Source organism: Paramisgurnus dabryanus, chromosome 11 (genome assembly GCF_030506205.2).
Source record: "Paramisgurnus dabryanus chromosome 11, PD_genome_1.1, whole genome shotgun sequence".
Classification (NCBI taxonomy): Eukaryota; Metazoa; Chordata; class Actinopteri; order Cypriniformes; family Cobitidae; genus Paramisgurnus; species Paramisgurnus dabryanus.
The window spans coordinates 15492584-15511424 of NC_133347.1; the positions used below are offsets into that span (position 1 = coordinate 15492584).

Below are 18841 nucleotides of genomic sequence, written 5' to 3' on the forward strand. Positions count from 1 at the left end.
TGCGTATTGAAGATACCCACACACAATCGCTTGCTAAGCCACGCCTTTTAAAGAGACACCAAAGGGTCAACACAAGCCTATTTTTCTAAATACCTTAGTTATGTTAGTCTTTGATTATTACACATACAAAAGAATCATATCACAGCAAGAATCTATGTATGTATAGTTTAAAACTAAATGTATGTTGTTTATTACTATTTGGTTAAATGACGTAATTTATTAGCTGTACTTTTCATGACATCAAACGTTTGATGAGCCAACTTTGTCTACTAATTCTAGAATAAGTGTGAAGTTTAGCCTATGTATATGCATGATTGCTAGTTGTTAGTAGGTGTGAGATATCAATATTAGATCAGCTGAGTAATTTGATTCATAAAATAGGAAGCTACACACAGAGACACTGTGAGACATCACCCTGTCATAAAGGAGGGGCTGCACTCACTACCTGCGTTCTCTCCTTTTATGGAGAAAGACAGATTGAAATTGCATCATCAAGAGAATGAAGTGTTTAATACATCACACTCTCACAGAAGCTCAGTGGCAGTTCTAGGGAGGGGCCAGCGGGGGCCAGTGCCCCTGTGACAACAAGCTTGGACCCCCTTGTGGCCCCCCTAAATGTGGGGTGTGAAATTATTTTTACAAATTTTTTGCGATCGTTGTTTTTAACATCCACAAGTAGACAGTAGCATAAACATGGTATTTGGCCTGTTAATGTCTTTAGTGCACACTGCAAAAAATGATTTTCAAGAAAAAAAATCTTAGTATTTTTGTCTTGTTTTCAGTAAAAATATCAAAAAATTCTTAAAATAAGTACCTTTTTCTTGATGAGCAAAACGACCCAAGAAAATAAGTCTAGTTTTTAGACCAAAAATATCAAATTTAAATGATTTTATGCATAAAACATGTTTTTAGGGTTTAAGAAAAATTTTTAAGATTTTTCTCTTACCCCATTGGCAGATTTTTTGCTTGTTTTATGCACAAAATAACTTACATTTGATACATTTAGTCTAAAAACTAGACATATTACTAGACTTAATTTTTAGATATTCTTACTGAAAACAAGACAAAAATACTAAGTTTTTTTTCTTGAAAATCATTTTTTGCAGTGCAATGCAGAAAATAATATGACAAGAATAAGGTCTTCATGCAACTGGCCCCTCTAACAGTACAACTGGCCCCAGATTGGCCCCCTCAGTTGAAATGGTCTAGATCCGCCACGGCAGAAGCTGTGATTTACCATGTAATACTACTGAAAAATATCTTGCCTTTGTATGTTGGATGGATAGTGAATAAACAAACAAACATTTTAAAGAGACTCTTGTATTACAAGCACCAGGGGTTATGTTTCCAGATGTCTGCTTTAAAACAGACACATTTTTTTAGAGAGGATTCAGATGCGGTGATGAGAGCCAGTAATTCACTGGGGATTCTTTACTGCTCTCTTCACTGGGAAACGCTTTTGCCTCAAGGAAATGTGGATTGTAATTGTTGTTTTTTTCTGACTTGCTGAATATATCTGGGTCAGACAAAATAAGCAAACTGAATAGAGTAACACAAACAAATAGGAATATCCTTCTGTCTTTCTCTCTCTCTCTTTCATCTTTTTTATTTACTGATTTTTGACATAAAATGTCAAGGTCATAGAATGGATTCCCAATTATACACTTTAACTTTTGCATTGGCCAAATTAATCAAATGAGGTCAGTATTTATATCCCTATTCTTATTTCTGACAATGCAAGTCCAACACTTTAAAATAAAAGTACAAAAGCTGTCAATACTGCAGTACCCTTTCAAAAGGTATTATTAGTACCTCAAAGGCACATATTGGTACCTCAAAGGTATATGTCTGTAACTAAATGTAGTTTTAAATGTAGGTTCGAGAGGAGCTTAAACAGGCCTGTCAGTATCATTATGAGGCATAATGGCAGCCTCCAGGCCTCTGGGTCCAGCTGCAATTCTTCCAGCATCCCTCTTCCTCCCCATCTCCTCCTTCACTGCTCTCTTTCTTCCCTGGCCTTAGGTTCGCTCTCTCTGAAGGTTTAAGGCTTACGTTCAGAGCTCCCTTCGAGGAAAGCAAGGCAAGTTATGGTAAACAAATACGTAAATGAATGCGCAGGCGAACGGGTGAATTGGTACATTTTAGGACCTTTTTAAAGGGTACTGTGCTGGTGACAGCTAAGTAATCTTTTTTGACAGTGTAGGTTGAGGTCCTGGCATTTTTTTTGTCTGGTTTGTTGACTTGCAGTATTTAAAAGTGGCATCATTTTCTGATGATGACCCAGAAGGACAAGTCATTGTAGCTTGCCCAAGCTGCTGAGGCATTGTGTGAATGTGGGTATGTATGTCTAGTGTGTATAAGACCGATTGCACAGCCCTCAGATATGTATGACCATCAAACTAGTAATGCTATCTACTTGAATCAGATATTTGAATGGAACACATGACAGTCTATTGTTTTTCTATGTGAATAGAAACACGAAAATATGCAGAAATTGAAACAGAGTGGTAATTTCTTGTGTTTATGTCTATACTGTATGTCCTCTGAGCTCCTGAAACCACAATTTATTCTTTGTGTGTGTGTGTGTGTGTGTGTGTGTGTGTGTGTGTGTGTGTGTGTGTGTGTGTGCGTGCGTGTGCGTGCGGACTTGGTGAATAAAGCTGAAACTGATGATTATTATCAGTGCCTCCAGTTTATAGTCTCCTCTGTGAGGTCTTTGTCTGAACCACTGAGTTAAAATGCACACATACAGACACGCCTACACAAAGAGCAATTCGAAATTCAGATTCGGAATGGGATAATAAATTTGTCAGAAAACAGCTTGCATTTATTTAGCATTTAAAGTTTTGCTAAAAAGGGTAATAGTGTCTCTCCCAATCTGTCATTGATAGATCTGCGGGTACAGTGTACAGTACAATGAGGATCAGCTGTTTAATGAATTATTAATGAACATAAGCCCAGTGAGGCTATTGACTGTTTCCTGAAAACTGAGTAAATGGGCAGCTTTACTGTCGAAACAATAGAAGAACAATAGAAGCGTCTGTCGGACCCAATATGATCTGGTGTGATATTTATCCATCTGTTTCAAAGTGTTCAAACAACAAAGAAAATATCAACAAAGGAAAAACCTAGGGTTAACCTTTTAATTGCAAGTGGCAAGAAAGCATCTTTATATCTTGACATCTTCAGCACACATTCTTGTTTATTTGATTGTGAGAAATTGCAGATGTTGGAACAATACTGCATAGCCTAAGTTAAGGAAAATTTACTGTCTTGGCCATGTCTTGGCCACCTTCTTCCACATCTGGAATCAATACATCACCAAAACTGAATAACACTAAACTGGCTATAAGAAGAGTCAAGGACAGATGCTGGGTGGACCATGACTGCATTTGTTCAGAATGATGTAAACACAGAAAGCAAGAGTAAACATATTTTTGAAAAACCGAGGATGAATTTCATTTTGGGTTTTACTTCCTAAAACCATAGAGCTTTCAGTAAAGGGTTGAAGAAGGCCAAAAAGACATATAAGGAACCAGAATAAGAGAAAATGTCCTTTCTGGACAGTTTCAACAACGTACTTTCTTTTCCTCTTTTTGTTTCGTGAAAAGCTTTGTTGTAGAAATCTGCTTGCACTCATCCTGGTTACAATATGTCACAAGCCATCTATCAGTAAATAACAAAATGGCAGACCATGTTATTTCAAAATATTATAGATAGAAAAAATGCATTCTCTTAACTGAAGCAGACAACACCATTGTATTAAAGCCATTAACACAATGAGAGAAATGCCCTCACTTCTTACTTTAAAGCATTGACTTCAGAAACTGATTCTTACATCCCTTCAGACACAATGAGCACAATACACTTCTATAAAGCTCTAATTTGATCTACTGGATTTGATAAAGGACTGGTGAGAGTCCTAATTTAGCACCAGCGTTAACACGTGCCAGGTTAGTGTCATTTAACCCTAATTCATGTTTCTGGAGACTGAGCGATTCTTATGAAACTTCTCCTTACAAAAATGAAACCTTTTACAAAGGTTAATCTGATGACAATGCATTTTAAACCGTTATGTTGGCCTGAAAAACTGTTTTATAACAGTAGATCAGTTGGCAGAGCACTGTGTTAGCATCACTGAAGGCCATGAAACTAATACCCAGAAAGCAATATATTAATAAAAATGTATTCCTTGATTGCACCGTTCTTTTTGGAAAAAAGGGTCTGTCAAATATGTAAAAAAAAATATTTTGTCAACCATTAACTAACACAAATAAATGCACCAATGTAATGTTGATTTGTTCTGGTCCTATTTTTTCTGTCAAAATTTTGAGTGCTTGTGTAATTCACACTAACAGATCTGTGTTTGTATCTGTATTGCTACTTTGATCTTTGAGAGCTTTCTTTGAATGATGCTGGGTGCCTTGAGGGTAGTTTCCTGATCCTCTTTCATCCAAGTATAGTACTGCATCTCTCTATAGATATCTTTTGTATGTAGTGCTCCCTATAGGTGAAACATAGTCATTACACCTTCACATCAAGGCAGTATTATTGGACCGTTTGCGTGCCAGTTTTTCAACACGTTTGTACAACATTTGACAGTTAACTAATTATTTAATATATCGAAGATGAACTATTCATCAAGATTTGGTGTAGTTCTATAAATGACCAGTTGGTGGTAAATAAAATGCAAATAACAGCTAGTCTGTGATGTGACATTGATTTACCCAATAGATTTACCTGTATATACGTGTGATTTGTATCAGTTGTTTTCCGTGTAAAGCCATGTTTATCATACACTATACTATATCATACGCTATAAAATTGAGAGGAAAAGATTTGTAATGCTGTTATTTATCAGCAGGTGGCAGTCTGTTCATGCGATGGTCGTAATGGAGACAAAGAGTATAGAAGCCCAAGAGGCGAAACTCTGTTGTGTTATGGGTAACAGTCTGTAGATAGCGCTGCGGAGCCACGGCCGCCATTATGGACTGTAAGCTGCTGAAATCGTTAGCGCGCCTCACAACTGTTCCACACTCTTCCATTCTATGTCAGTGCCTCTTCTCTCACAAAAAGAAAAAAATACAACAAAAATTCTCATACACAAATGCTCACACAATAGATGGTGGTGTCTGATTAATTACTGAGATCTTATGGCTCCATTTTAGTACTGTTTATAGTTCATGTGTGCACTTGCTAGATTGCACATCTTTTTTGTACCTTTCCGCCTGTAATAGGACATTCACAGATTGTTTTTGTTCTTGCCATTGAAACGTTCACTGTGTGCACTTTCACTGAAGATGTTGAAAAAACTTGTTAATATTTTTGTGATATTCTATGTAAAAGATTAACTCTTAAGAAATGTTCATTTATAATTGTATTTATTTATTTTTCCAAATCATATATATGGTGATGTTCACTCATTTCAAAATCAACATTTGAATAAATATCTTATTACTGTGTGTCTGCCTATTATTTCATGAATTTCTGTTATTCATATAACAAGGAAAATGCATAATAGAACATAAATATTGATAGATTAAAGGTTTGCAGTAATTTTATAATTGTATCTTTGCAAACCCTAAGTGGTAGGCTAATGCAGTGGTTCCCAAACTTTTTCAGCGTGCGGCCCCCCTTGTGTACAGTGCAGTTTTAAAATGTAATATTTTATTTAAACAAAACATATAAAATTATACCTAGTAGTGCTGTTGGTTGGTTGGCTTATTATTTTTTTAGGTTTAATTACACAGAATTCATGATAAATGAATGTATTTTATAAAATGTCATAAAACTGGGGCCCTCCTGGCACCATCTCGCGGCCCCCCTGGGGGCCCCGGACCCCAGTTTGAAAACCACTGGGCTAATGAAGCCGATTCGGTGGGGGACATACCCTTACGAAAAAGTACTATAGGAATCTTATAGTATTTTGGGACAAAATAGTATAGTAATCTTATATGAATACTATAGTAATTTGGGACATACTATAGAAGTACGATAAGACTACTATAGAAATACTATAGCAGCTTTAAAATATTATAGAGGTATTAGAACATCACAGAAGTATGTTATGTTCTGTAATACCTCTACAATATCCTAGAGCCGCTATATTATTTCTATAGTAGTCTTATCATACTTTTATAGTAATATTTTGTCCCAAAATACTATTTTCCTAAGGATAATTGGGCCATGCATAAACACGTTGTTTTCGTATTTAGATATGACGACCAGAAAAAAAAAGTTATGCCAAGTTTTTGTTATGTTAAGTTGGTTCAGTGCCATTGACTCTCATTATTTTTCGGCGTTTTCCTTCAGTTTTCAGTCCATAATGGCGGCAGCGCCGTCACGTCATGGGGGCAACTGTTGCTATGGAGCGTTCTATTGAGCTTCGCCTCTTGGGCTTCTATACTCTTTGATGGAGAGCAAGTAGAGGTGTGCGCTCTCGCGGTACTTTGATGTCATAAGCTGATCAGTCTGCCCAGCGCCGCATGTAGGCGAAAATTAAACGATTTGGGGATTTGACGTGACAGCATAAGGCCGAGTAAGTAATAAGAAAATGTTTACCTTTATGTGAAGTATGCTGTTTGAAAAAACACAGTAGTCATCCAACTGATGGATCTGTACTTTCTAAAAGAAGATTAGATGAAAAGTCAGTCCGACATTTAACACGTTTATTGCCACGTGAACCAACGTGCAATTGTGTAACTGTTTGAATGCACTCAGTGTAAGGTTTTTCTGTTGAATTCGGTTAATATATATATATTAAATATTAAACTGTGATAAAAAATTTAAATAAGCTAATAAAATTAACAGTGCAGTATGTAAAGTAAACTTAAATTGTTTTTGAAATCAATGTCAGTGTGTTCTTATTTAAGTTTTTTCACGTTTAACTTTATTAACAAAATTATATTAACATAAGCTTGTATGAAAACTAAAACTTACAGCATGCATTAAAACTTATGTTCAGAGAGAAGTGTATTTTGGTCAGCACCTATGATTACTGTGTGGGACCAATGATAACCCATTTTTTTTTTCTTTCTTTTCACAGGAGGTCATTGTGAATCCTTTTAGCCAGCTGTCTCGCTGTAATTTCAGTTTTGATGGTTCCCTCCATGACACAAGCAGTTCTCTGGGTGCTGATTTGCTGGAAGTGCGTCTGCGGACTGAACACACGCACCGTAACTCTCTGGTTGGCTGCTGGAAAAAGGTGTGGAGTTGCTGGCATCCTTACTATGACATGGTTGAGAGCTCTGCAGTTGATGGCCTTTAATTCGAGGTACAGGACTGGCCTTACTGTGGCTCAAACAAATCCTGTGGCGAATGGTTTGAGTGTCCTGACTCAGTAAATTGCGAAAGTTAGGTTTGAAGAGCAGATAAACCATAGGGTTATAAATGGTGGAAGATTTGGCCAGAATAGCTGCCAAGGCAAATGCTGCGGGTGGGACTTGCTCATTGGCACTGAACGCTGCCCACATGGCTACCACAGCATACGGACTCCAGGCCGTAAGGAAGCCAATACATACAGCCACTGAGAGCTGAAAGAAAACACATCAGCCATACCCACTATGTCATATACTCAGTAAAAGGGGATATTTAAAAATACATTTAAAAAACATGTAGTACCAACATATGAAAAAGCAGTGCAGCCTTCAATCCCAGCACCAAAAGCTTATAAAAGTCTGGCATTCAAAGAAACTAAATGACGATGTTTTAAAAATGTGGAGAGGACAGCCAAAGACACAGCCAGCCCTTGTTCACAGAGGACAAGTAATCAACTTTAGGGTTTTGACAGACATTAAGTACATACTCAACAACAGAATCACGTTTTAGCTGTCAGAACCATTGAGTAATAAAACACAGTGTATTGGCGAAATGAGATCATTTGAAGGCCATTTCTATTTTAGTTTCTATATATTCAGAATACAAAATCAATGAAGTCCTTCTTACCTTGACTATCAAAGCATGCGCATTTGTAACTTTAGTTTGTGGTGAAACGTGTTGTCGAACGGCTTGGCGAGACCCCCGCACTGTGATCAGGATGAAGGTGTAGGAGAGGATGATGATGGTACATGGGAGAACATAACAGAAGATAAAGAGACTGATGATATAAGACATGGCAAGGGGATCATAGGATAGATTGTACCTAAGGATAAAAGGGAACAACATTAATACAGAAACAGTTTCACGTGTTAAATGAGCACCAAGAGTTTTGTCACTAAAATTATTGGGCTCATACCAGTTTATGCAGCAGGCGGTTCCGTACGGTTCTGGTCCAAAACTTCCCCACCGAGCTAGAGGTCCGATAGCAAACACAGATGCATAACACCACACCCCAACCACCATCACACAAGCATGGTTGGATGAGAATTTGTTGCCTGAAGAGAAAAGTAATAGTGCATGAATAAACATTTTTGGTAGCAATAACACAACCGTCTGTATGTGTTGTGATTTGTCAAGCTGGTTCTCTTGACACAGTGGGAGTTTTTTAATGTTTGACAATAGTGAGATTTATTACTGTACTGTATAAAGTAACTTCTACTAGAATTATTATTTTTCAAAAGAAAACAAATACTCATTATTTGCTCTTCCTTATCTCTTTTGTTTGCTAGTTTTATTATTGTTGCTTTCTGCTATTTTGTGTTCTTATTGTGTCAAATGCTTTATTGCCATTTGGAAAGGTACAGTGAAAATATTCTGCCTTGTTTTGCCACTTATCTTAGATACACACGGTTGTAGAGCATATACAGAGGTTTATACACTCAACTAAAGGATTATTAGGAACACCATACTAATACTGTATTTGACCCCCTTTCCCCTTCAGAACTGCCTTAATTCTATGTGCCATTGATTTAACAAGTGCTGAATGCATTCTTTAGAAATGTTGGCCCATGTTGATAGGATAGCATCTTGCAGTTGATGGAGATTTGTGGGATGCACATCCAGGGCACGAAGCTCCCGTTCCACCACATCCCAAATATGCTCTATTGGGTTTAGATCTGGTGACTGTGTGGGCCATTTTAGTATGTGAACTCTTTGTCATGTTCAAGAAACCAATTTGAAATGATTCGAGCTTTGTGACATGGTGCATTATCCTGCTGGAAGTAGCCTTCAGAGGATGGGTACATGGTGGTCATAAAGGGATAGACATGGTCAGAAACAATGCTCAGGTAGGCCGTGGCATTTAAACAATGCCCAATTGGCACAAAGGGGTCTAAAGTTTGCCAAGAAAACATCCCCCACACCATTATACCACCACCAGCAGCCTTCACAGTGGTAACAAGGCATGATAGATCCAGGTTCTCATTCTGTTTACGCCAAATTCTGACTTTACTATCTGAATGTCTCAACAGAAATCGAGACTCATCAGACCAGGCAAAATTTTTCCAGTCTTCAACTGTCTAATTTTGATGAGCTCATGCAAATTGTAGCCTCTTTTTCCTATTTGTAGTGGAGATGAGTGGTACCCGGTGGGGTCTTCTGCTGTTGTAGCCTATCCGCCTCAAGGTTGTGCGTGTTGTGGCTTCACAAATACTTTGCTGCATACATCGGTTGTAACGAGTGGTTATTTCAGTCAAAGTTGCTCTTCCATCAGCTTGAATCAGTCGGCCCATTGTCCTCTGACCTCTAGCATCAACAAGGCATTTTCGCCCACAGGACTGCCGCACACTGGATGTTTTTCCCTTTTCACACCATTTTTTGTAAACCCTAGAAATAGTTGTGTCTGAAAATCCCAGTAACTGAGCAGATTGTGAAATACTCAGACCGGCCCGTCTTGCACCAACAATGGTTCCACGCTCAAAATTGCTTAAATCACTTTTATTTCCTATTCTGACATTCAGTTTGGAGTTCAGGAGATTGTCTTGACCAGGACCACACCCCTAAATGCATTGAAGCAACTGCCATGTGATTGGTTGATTAGATAATTGCATTAATGAGAAATTGAACAGGTGTTCCTAATAATCCTTTAGGTGAGTGTAAAATGCTATACACATGTACAACAGAAGATAAATAAACATTGAGGTAAATTGTGTGTCAAATGAGTAAAGTATATGCAGATGTACAGTATATTACAAAATGTGTTTAGGCTAAAAGCTAACACATTCCTTAAATATAACAAAATATTACATTTGGATTTCTTCCGCATGTGCTTTCTTATCTTTTTCTGTCTTTTATTGTTTCTGTGTCTCATTTCTGACATTTATATTCTTTTTCTTGTGTTTTAACAGAGCCCAGAAGGTCCCATGGCGAACTGAATGTGACAGATAGCACTTTTTTTGATTCAGCTTCAGGATTGATTTCTAACCTCAGAAGAACCACTAAAACATTGTCTGGGTAAACAACTGCACTTTATGATTGATGGTTTATATGTATAATGTAATCTATAATTGCATTTTACAAACACAGTGCAAAAAATAGAAATCATGCAGCATATCAGTGTGTGAATACTAATATAGTAATCAAAACAGCATTGTACCGTAATTTGGGAAGCAGACTTTGAGACAGCATACTGATGACAAAACAGTCAGGTTTGTTAGACTACACAAACCAAATAAAACCCCACACATAGCATAGCATAGGCAAACTATCTCTCCAAACAACCACCTAGAGAGAAGAGAAAGAGATCAATTATTGTTAATTTTCAAAAAAATTAGACCAAGACTTCATTGACACCTTTCAGCAGGCATTTGCAAAAAAAAATTTTTAAAACAAGGCAGTACTTTCAAAGGAGCTGTATGAAGGTTTTTAAGTGCACTAAATAGAAAAATATATATAATATATTCGTAGATATTTAGGAAACATGCTTCACATCTGTTTCTCTGAAAAACTATGCTGTATGTTATTCTCTTTTTGAAACGCGCCTTCCGGTCAGGAATTTCTGTTTTTGCTTTGATCTTAATGATCCTGCCCACTACCAATTTATCTAATAGTGTATTTCGACAGCTCGTTTTCCAGTTATCACGTTTCCTTAAATGAGACCACAATTGCCCATAAATGTGACCTCGGATCGACTCAACCTCCGAAATGAGCCGCAGATTGAGTTATATAAATCCACACAAGCGTGTTTGTAATTTGCAGACATTGCACACATAAAAATGAGCAAATAAACTTATTCTTTTCATTATCTGTTGCGCTTTGTATGTTTATAGCAACCCGGGTAGTGAAAAAACTTCTCTAATATTTTTTATTTAAAGTGAGGTACAAATTCAACCACTGGAAGTCAATGTTACATACAGCTCCTCTAATTAAAAATTGCTGTTGACCAATCAGCATCAAGAACATGTTAGGAAATCTTCATTTTGATGGGTATATTAGACAGCATTGGAATCACATTTTGTATAATGATCACTAAACTAAAATTTGACCATCTAACTTTGCCAATTTCCTACACTGTAGTTTCATGTTTCTTGTAGTTTCTCTCTTTTCATTTAATTAAATAATTTTGAATCAATTATCATGTCTATTTGGGTGATTCTCACGAAAACTTGGTTTTAAAAATGTCAAGCATGAAAATGTAAAAATTGCTTAAATTTACTTTTTTTCCCACCAGACATTGAAAAACAAAGTCTGGAGTAAATGGGAACATTAATTTAAACACTTTTACTTATCATTTAACACTTTTTGTAACATAATTTAAAAAATTAGTTCTAAAAAATCTCATTACCGCAACAATCAGAAAACCTCAACACTGACATATTTTCAAAATGACATGACAAACCTGAAAGAACATAATTTGGAGATTCTGCACCTGCATTTAAAATCAAAGTATTATGCTTCTATTAATTAAATTAACATTTAATAAGCATCTGTTGCGGTAATGATAATCAAAATGTTGTGTAAGCATTCTGACAAGACAATATTTCAAATTAACTGTAAAAAAATGATCTTACCTGGTAGCCATCTTGAAGTAACTGGTCCATGTGCTTGGTCACTCAAAATCAAACTTTATTAAAATTCTGTATGTGTGCTTAAACTGTTCTCAAAAAGTGTTGCGGAGGATGAGAACATCAGGCATGGACAAATCATTTTCCTAATTTTTCTTCATTATTATTATAAATGAATATTCAGTAAATATTTTTTCTGTCATCTAAAGTAGTCTAGCAAAATATCCATTAATTTTTTTTCTAAATATTTTTGTGTTAATTTGATTAAATTACAACATAACGCATGTTCAAACACAGCCGGACACATTGCTGTAATGAGAATTTCAGCAGAAAATGAGATCAAATTGACAAATTATAAATTCTTATGTTGAAATCACACATTGTGCAAGGTAGAACACAGTATTGTGTTAATTCTGATGCTTTTTAATATTACTATATTACACATTTTATAGCTAAAATCATTAGTGCCGTGGTGTTTCAATGGTTTCGTGAGAATCACTCATTTCTGTTTATTTGCCCTATTATGCAATAATAACTTGAATTTTTAGAAATTTCTCTTCGAAAATTTCCTCTCTTTGTAATTTTTTTTTTGCATTTTGAACAGGATCCTACCTGTGTGCGAGAGCAGATGGAATAGCCAGAGGAAACAGAGACAGGGTCATCCCCAGATCACTCACAGACAGGTTCACAATAAAAAACTCTGCTGGCTTCAGGCACAATCTCTTACGGTACGCAACAAACAAAAGCATCCCATTTCCCACGAGTGACAGCACACCTGTGAAATACAGAAATATCTTTCCATCAACTTGCATCAAATCTGCCATCTCATGCTTTAAAAATTCTAAGCATTTAATTTGTAAAGCCATATTTAAAATGTACCCCAGCATCGTAACATAATTACCTCACTGCTGATCAACCTTTCACATCAGGATACTTTTTACAAAGCGTTTGACCTCTGAGCTTAGAATTGCTAAGCAGTCTCAGTTAATCTACTACAATATCCATCAATACTATCTTAAACTTATATCCAGAGCTATATAAACTGATCTTATAATACATATTTGATTATTGTCTGACAGATTCAGACCATTGTCTGGCCATATTGGACAGAGGTAAAGGTTGACAACAGTTGAACTATTTCACCTCTCAATTATTCATCATAAGAATAAGAAGTGGTGCAACGTCTGTTTTGCTGCATCGATTGAATCATATATTAAGCCAAAGGATACCAAAGCTTTTGAACTTAAACTAAACTTCAACTTACAGAACACAGAATAAAGTGACCCCATAAAGACATCGTGCTGTCGGGAGATAGTGGACACAAACAAGGCTGTCTTTGACACATTGCCCATCTGCAGGAAAGAGAGAGAGAGCAATATGTCAGATAAAGCTAAAAAACAGATCTTGAAATGGTTTTCTCAGAGGCTCTTGACTTAGGGTTGTGTGCTCAATACATGCTTGGTGTTTCCCACACTATTTTATTTTAACAGTTTTGTGCATGCAGGTGTTTTATGGAAATTTCCTTTCTCATAAATCCAGATGAATAAGTATGACTTGGGTATGACTGAGCAAGAGTTTGATTAGGCTGTCTGAGCTTAAACAGATTACACAATTAAACTTTTGACACCTCCAGGCAAAATGTTTTCATTTGTCTAATCCGGCTATGAATAGGTCTCATAAACCAAGACTTATAAACCTCTTGAAGAATTGGCAGAGTGACTGTTACAAAATAAAAACCTCTCAGATGCCTCAAGAACCTTGAAGAAAGAACATTTGTGTGTAGTATTTGTAGGAAATAAAGCATTTGTTGTTTAAGATCAAGAAAAATGTACAGAAAAATGTTGGTGGTTATTTGTTTTGTTCAGTCTGGTGGACGCAAAAAAATCTAAATTTAAGTAAGATGATATCATTGATGCATTTTTATGTTAATTTTCATTCATCTTGAACTTTGGCTGGGTTTAAGGGTTTAATCTTTAAGTATGCTGGACCTAGACCAAAACATGGGTTAATGTTCTAATGAGATAGTTGCAATTCATATATATTTTCTCACCCTCCTGTCTCATCTCTTTCTCTCTCTCTTTTCCTGATGGATTCTTTAAATTTCTGATAGTGTGTTTGTTTGTCAGTGGTGTTTTCACACTTGATTTTTTTTAATTTGGCAGAAATTCCTTGTACCAGGACATTGGAAACATTATTCACCACATAGAATTCATTGTCACTGCTTCTGGTTGAGCTATGGTCAAACTTTGTTGATTTGGCATTTTTAGAGGAAAACCAAGTACACATTTTTATAAGTACTTAAGGTTCTTTACAGCTGGTTAGAACCTTTTTTGGTTCCATAAAGAGCCATTTATTCAAAGAAAGTGTAAAGAACAATTTCTTTTGGACCATTTTATAATCTGAAGAACCTTTTTTCCACCATGAAGAACCTTTTGAAAACAGAAAGGTTCTTTGGATGCTAAAGATTCTTTATGGAAAATGGTTCTTCTATGGCATCCTCATATTTAAGAGTGTAGTGAAAGGTTTAGTTTAAGCCTTTCAGTGTTGTATTAAAAAAAGTCAATCTTCCTTCCCATTATCTGTGATAGTCTCTTATCATGAACTGTTTTGGGTCCATTTCAGAAGAAAGAAAAAAGAATATAAGCCCAGCTGGCTTTTGCATTCATCCATTATTTGTTTCTCTTTTTCACAGTGCTAAATTTCTTTTTATCATTGAGAGGATCCTTGATACATCAAAGCTGACATCTTTTTGAATTCACCTGCAGGCTGCGTTTAAACCCTTAACCTTCTAAGACCTGAATGTCCACATACGTGGACATCAAATTTTTTTGTTGTTTACACCATAATACTTAATTCTGTGTAACTGGAACCTGTTTTACACAAACATGGACAATTACACTTCTTCATGTTCAAAGAAAAATATTTGGTTATTGTATTTATTGGTTCTTCCTAACCCCAACATAGCTGGAAGAAATATGAAATAAAGACAAACCAAAGCTCGGGTCTTAGGAGGTTCAACGCAGTTCTTCATTCTTTTCTATAAAAAAATCACTTTTTCTTCTGTTGCCATGTTATTTATTAACTCAAACCCATCCTTTGCCTCTTTTTCTCTCCTCCTTTCTGTTTGATTATATTATTTATCTCCTGCTGCATTACTTGGATGCTGGCCCATAATTAGCACAAATATTTCAACCTTTTTTAATAGTTATTTAGTTTGGTACATTAACAACACACAGCAGCTTTAGGCATCAATACTATGTTGGTCAGCTATTACTAGAAAGACCATGTTTAATAGCATGATTATGAACTAGCTTGTTTAATACCAAACCATCACTAACCTGATAAAACAAAGCAATGTGGAAATGAATTCTAAGCTAGTCTTCTGCAGGGTCTCTCTCCTCCAGGCTTCCTGATCAATTTACCCCCCTCCCCATTCTTTTCTTAATAACATTTCTAGTTATCCTCTCACTTTCAAAGCTTATAGCTTTGTGAAACTGACAAGCTGCCTTACTACAACAAACACTACATCAAACAACACAAAATGCCTTTGATGAGCTCCTCCACAAAGAAGACGGTGTAGTGAAGTGGAGCACAAACAGCAATACAAGTTTTCTCTCTTGATAGAAAAACATCAACCCTGCCTCTCTTAAATGATCTGCCATCAAAAGATTTTTGCTGGTTGGTCTATATTCACATTGCTTTCATACATTTAGCAGATGTTTTATCCAGAACTGCTTACAAATGAGACAAAATTAGTAGTGCCACAATTTCAGAAGAAGAATAGTTTAAAACTAATAAAGTGCAGAACAATGCAAATGTATTGTTGTTTAATGCATTTATTTGATAATGAAAAGTGTTTTTTATATAATAGAGAGTGTGCTTTGTTTTGATTGTACAGGGGTTTTAAAAGAGTTACTTAATTACATTAAGTTTAATATGGGATTCTGCTGAACAGTGCTGTATCATCTCAAGCTATAAAACAAATGAATGTGTATTGTATAATTTAGCAATGTGCATAAAACGTTAAAAATGCTAAACATAAAAATCTCCATTCTGCCCTTGAGCATTGCTCTTAAGCTGGAGTCCTCTTGTGCATTTGTAAAGTGTACCACTCTGGTTAATTAAAATCAGATGTGTCTGGTTTTTAAATCAATAAACTTTTTTCGTAACACTTTAAAATAAGGTTGTAGTTGTTAATGCATGAACTATCAACGAACAGTACTTCTACAGCATTGATTATTTATCCTAATTAATTTTAATTTCAGCATTCACTAATACATTTATAAATCAAGCAGTGTAACATTAGTGAATACCATTAGCATCATGTTAATGCACTAACATGAGTAACTTTATTGACAACTAAAATGAACAAGAATTAATAAATGCTGAAAATCTATATTGTTCATTGTTTGTTTGTGGTAGTTCATGTATTTACTAATGTTTACTAATACAACCTTATTGTAAAGTGATACCAATTTTAACAGTATTTGTCTTGGATAAGGATAACATAACTAAACAAATAGACTTAAAAGCTCCCATGTAAATTATTTTATGGTTATAAAAGAACAAAACATGCACATAATGCTCCAAGTTAAAACACATATTTTTGTAAGCACTTAATAGTTGCCCATTACTGCAGTAAAAGAGAATCACAATAATATTAAATATTTGATAATTTGACAGTCGTAGCATATGCATATAGATTACTTGCTTAAATGGCCACTGTAAAAAATATCTGTAGAAATTATAGTATTACTCGGTAATACTGGCAACTAGCTGCAGTAACTTACTGTAGATTTGACATTTATGTTATTTACTGGCAACAGTTTGTTTTAAGTTAAACATGAAACATTTTCAGTCTTTATCTTCTACAGTAAGTTACTGGCAACCAGCTGCATAATTACAGCAATTTTTTTTACAGTGTAGGCGTGCTTGTGTGTCTCTGTCATTGATGTAATCTGCAATCAAATCAGAATAATTCAACAAAACGGCATAGCCATCATTAACCAACTACAAAAACAAAGTTATTCACATCCGTCAACACATTTATCAGGAAAGATCAAAGATTTCTTATAAAAGTAGTTATTAGAAGAACATTAAAAAGTTCACAGTGTTGTTCCAGGATGACATCACCATACCACATCAGTCCTTGATAATTGCACAAAGTAAAAAATATTGAGGTTCATTAATGTCTAGTTTTAGTGATCTACATCCCTTGTTTATCGTCACAACACACCCCAGGTCTGACTTACCTTCCAGGGGAGAGTGTGCTCCATTACCTTCATGAAGCCCTGGTATAATCCCAAAAACAGCAAAACGCACACATTAAAAGGAGAAAGACCATAATAGAGAGAATAAAATACATAACAGAGGTGTGTCTTCAAATTGAGAGAGTTTGAGCTTTAGTGCTCGCTGCTACAAAATCTGCAGACGTCTTTCCGGCTCGCTGCTCTCTCTCTCTCTCTCTCTCTCTCTCTCTCTCTCTCTCTCTCTCCCACACATCAGCATAGAGAAATAAGTGGCTGTCAGACCACTTTAAGAGTAAATTGCTCAGGGAATGAGAATTAACATACACTAACATAAACACAAATGCAGCATCAGAATTTATCCTGTATGTGAAGAAGTGTCATAATCCTAGCAGAGTTAGTTAGCCTTTCTATTCTGATTCTCTCTCTATTTCTTCTGTCCCTGTTCACTTGTCTTTGTCCCCTCTCCTTTCCACATTTTTTTATAGCCAGGCACTTTTTCTGTCTCTGTTTAAGGCATCTTTCAATAAGAAAACATTTAGTTTCAGATGTACTGGAAAGGTTTTTAATGAATTGTAAAATGCAACATCACTCAAAAATGAGTTACCACATAAAATTGTATTGTAGACGCTAAAATACCCATGGTTGGGTCAAATATGGACATTTTCTATGTTAATTTAAACAATACCCAATGTTGAAATGTCTTTCTTTTAACAAACTAATAAGTTGATAAGTGGAATCGGGTGTTTCATATAAGGAGACATCTAAAACATTGTAGGAGGGGTATACTGGAAAGGTTTTTAATGAATTACTATAAAATGGTATTGTAGACGTTAAAAAATATTAAGTTGTTTTAATCCATGGTTGGGTCAAATATGGACATTTTCTATGTTAATTTAAACCAGTGTTTCTTAACTCCAGTCAGGCCCCCCTCCAAAATGTTTTAGATGTCTCACATTCTGTCTCACACTGGTCGAGTTTGAACAAATAAAATGGTGGCCAAGAAAGCAGCTGGACACAACTTTAGTTTTAAAATAAGTTATATTTTCACCTGTTGCACCTTTTGAGTGCATTTCTAGCAAAAAATTATATTGTAGTTTTAGTTATCACAAAGGTGCTCTCTGTTTTTTATTATTATTACATTACGCTGACTATGAAGGCTTTTCGAATGTGTTTCTCGGAGCTGCCTTCATGCCTCCGAAGTGTTTGCCTCATGAGGCAGCAAGGCCAAACGTCAAGTGCCTAAGCTTTCTTTTTTGCCTAAGCAGCCAGAAAATGTATCATTTACTTTATTAACACGCTATATAACACCAAGCAGAGCAAAACAAATGAGTATGAAATAATATTTATGCAACAACTGAATCCTAGATTCCATGCACACTCACAGTGTTGTCAAGGTAACATTTGTCTGTCAGCCACTCTGCCAGTGGAGATCCAAACGCATACATGAGACCATAAATCTCCTACATCCTTCAAAGAGCTCACTTCCAGGCCTCTGCATTTGAAGGGAGTTGGGCAGAGGGATCAAAACTTCTGTTTGGAAAATGCCCAATGTTGAAATGTCTCTCTATTAACAAACTAACAAGCTGATGAGTGGAATCGGGTGGTTTGTATAAGGAGACATCTAAAACATTCTGGGCGGAGGGTGCAAGGACATATATATTTCAGGTTTAACCAACCAAGCTTTTTTGTGTATGATAATGCCATACTATTGAC

General features: G+C 35.8%; 1 protein-coding gene across 1 annotated transcript; it reads right to left on the bottom strand.

The window, feature by feature from the left end:
* Positions 1 to 6789: 6789 nt before the first annotated feature.
* opn7c (opsin 7, group member c) lies at positions 6790 to 17312 on the bottom strand. Its single transcript, XM_065247933.1, has 7 exons — positions 17132 to 17312; positions 13144 to 13231; positions 12492 to 12654; positions 10472 to 10599; positions 8234 to 8372; positions 7945 to 8140; positions 6790 to 7532 (listed from the first exon to the last, which is right to left on the bottom strand). Exons 1-7 carry the CDS (start codon positions 17162 to 17164, stop codon positions 7089 to 7091), a joined length of 1191 nt encoding a protein of 396 aa, XP_065104005.1. The 5' UTR covers positions 17165 to 17312; the 3' UTR covers positions 6790 to 7088.
* Between the last annotated feature and the right edge of the window lie 1529 nt (positions 17313 to 18841).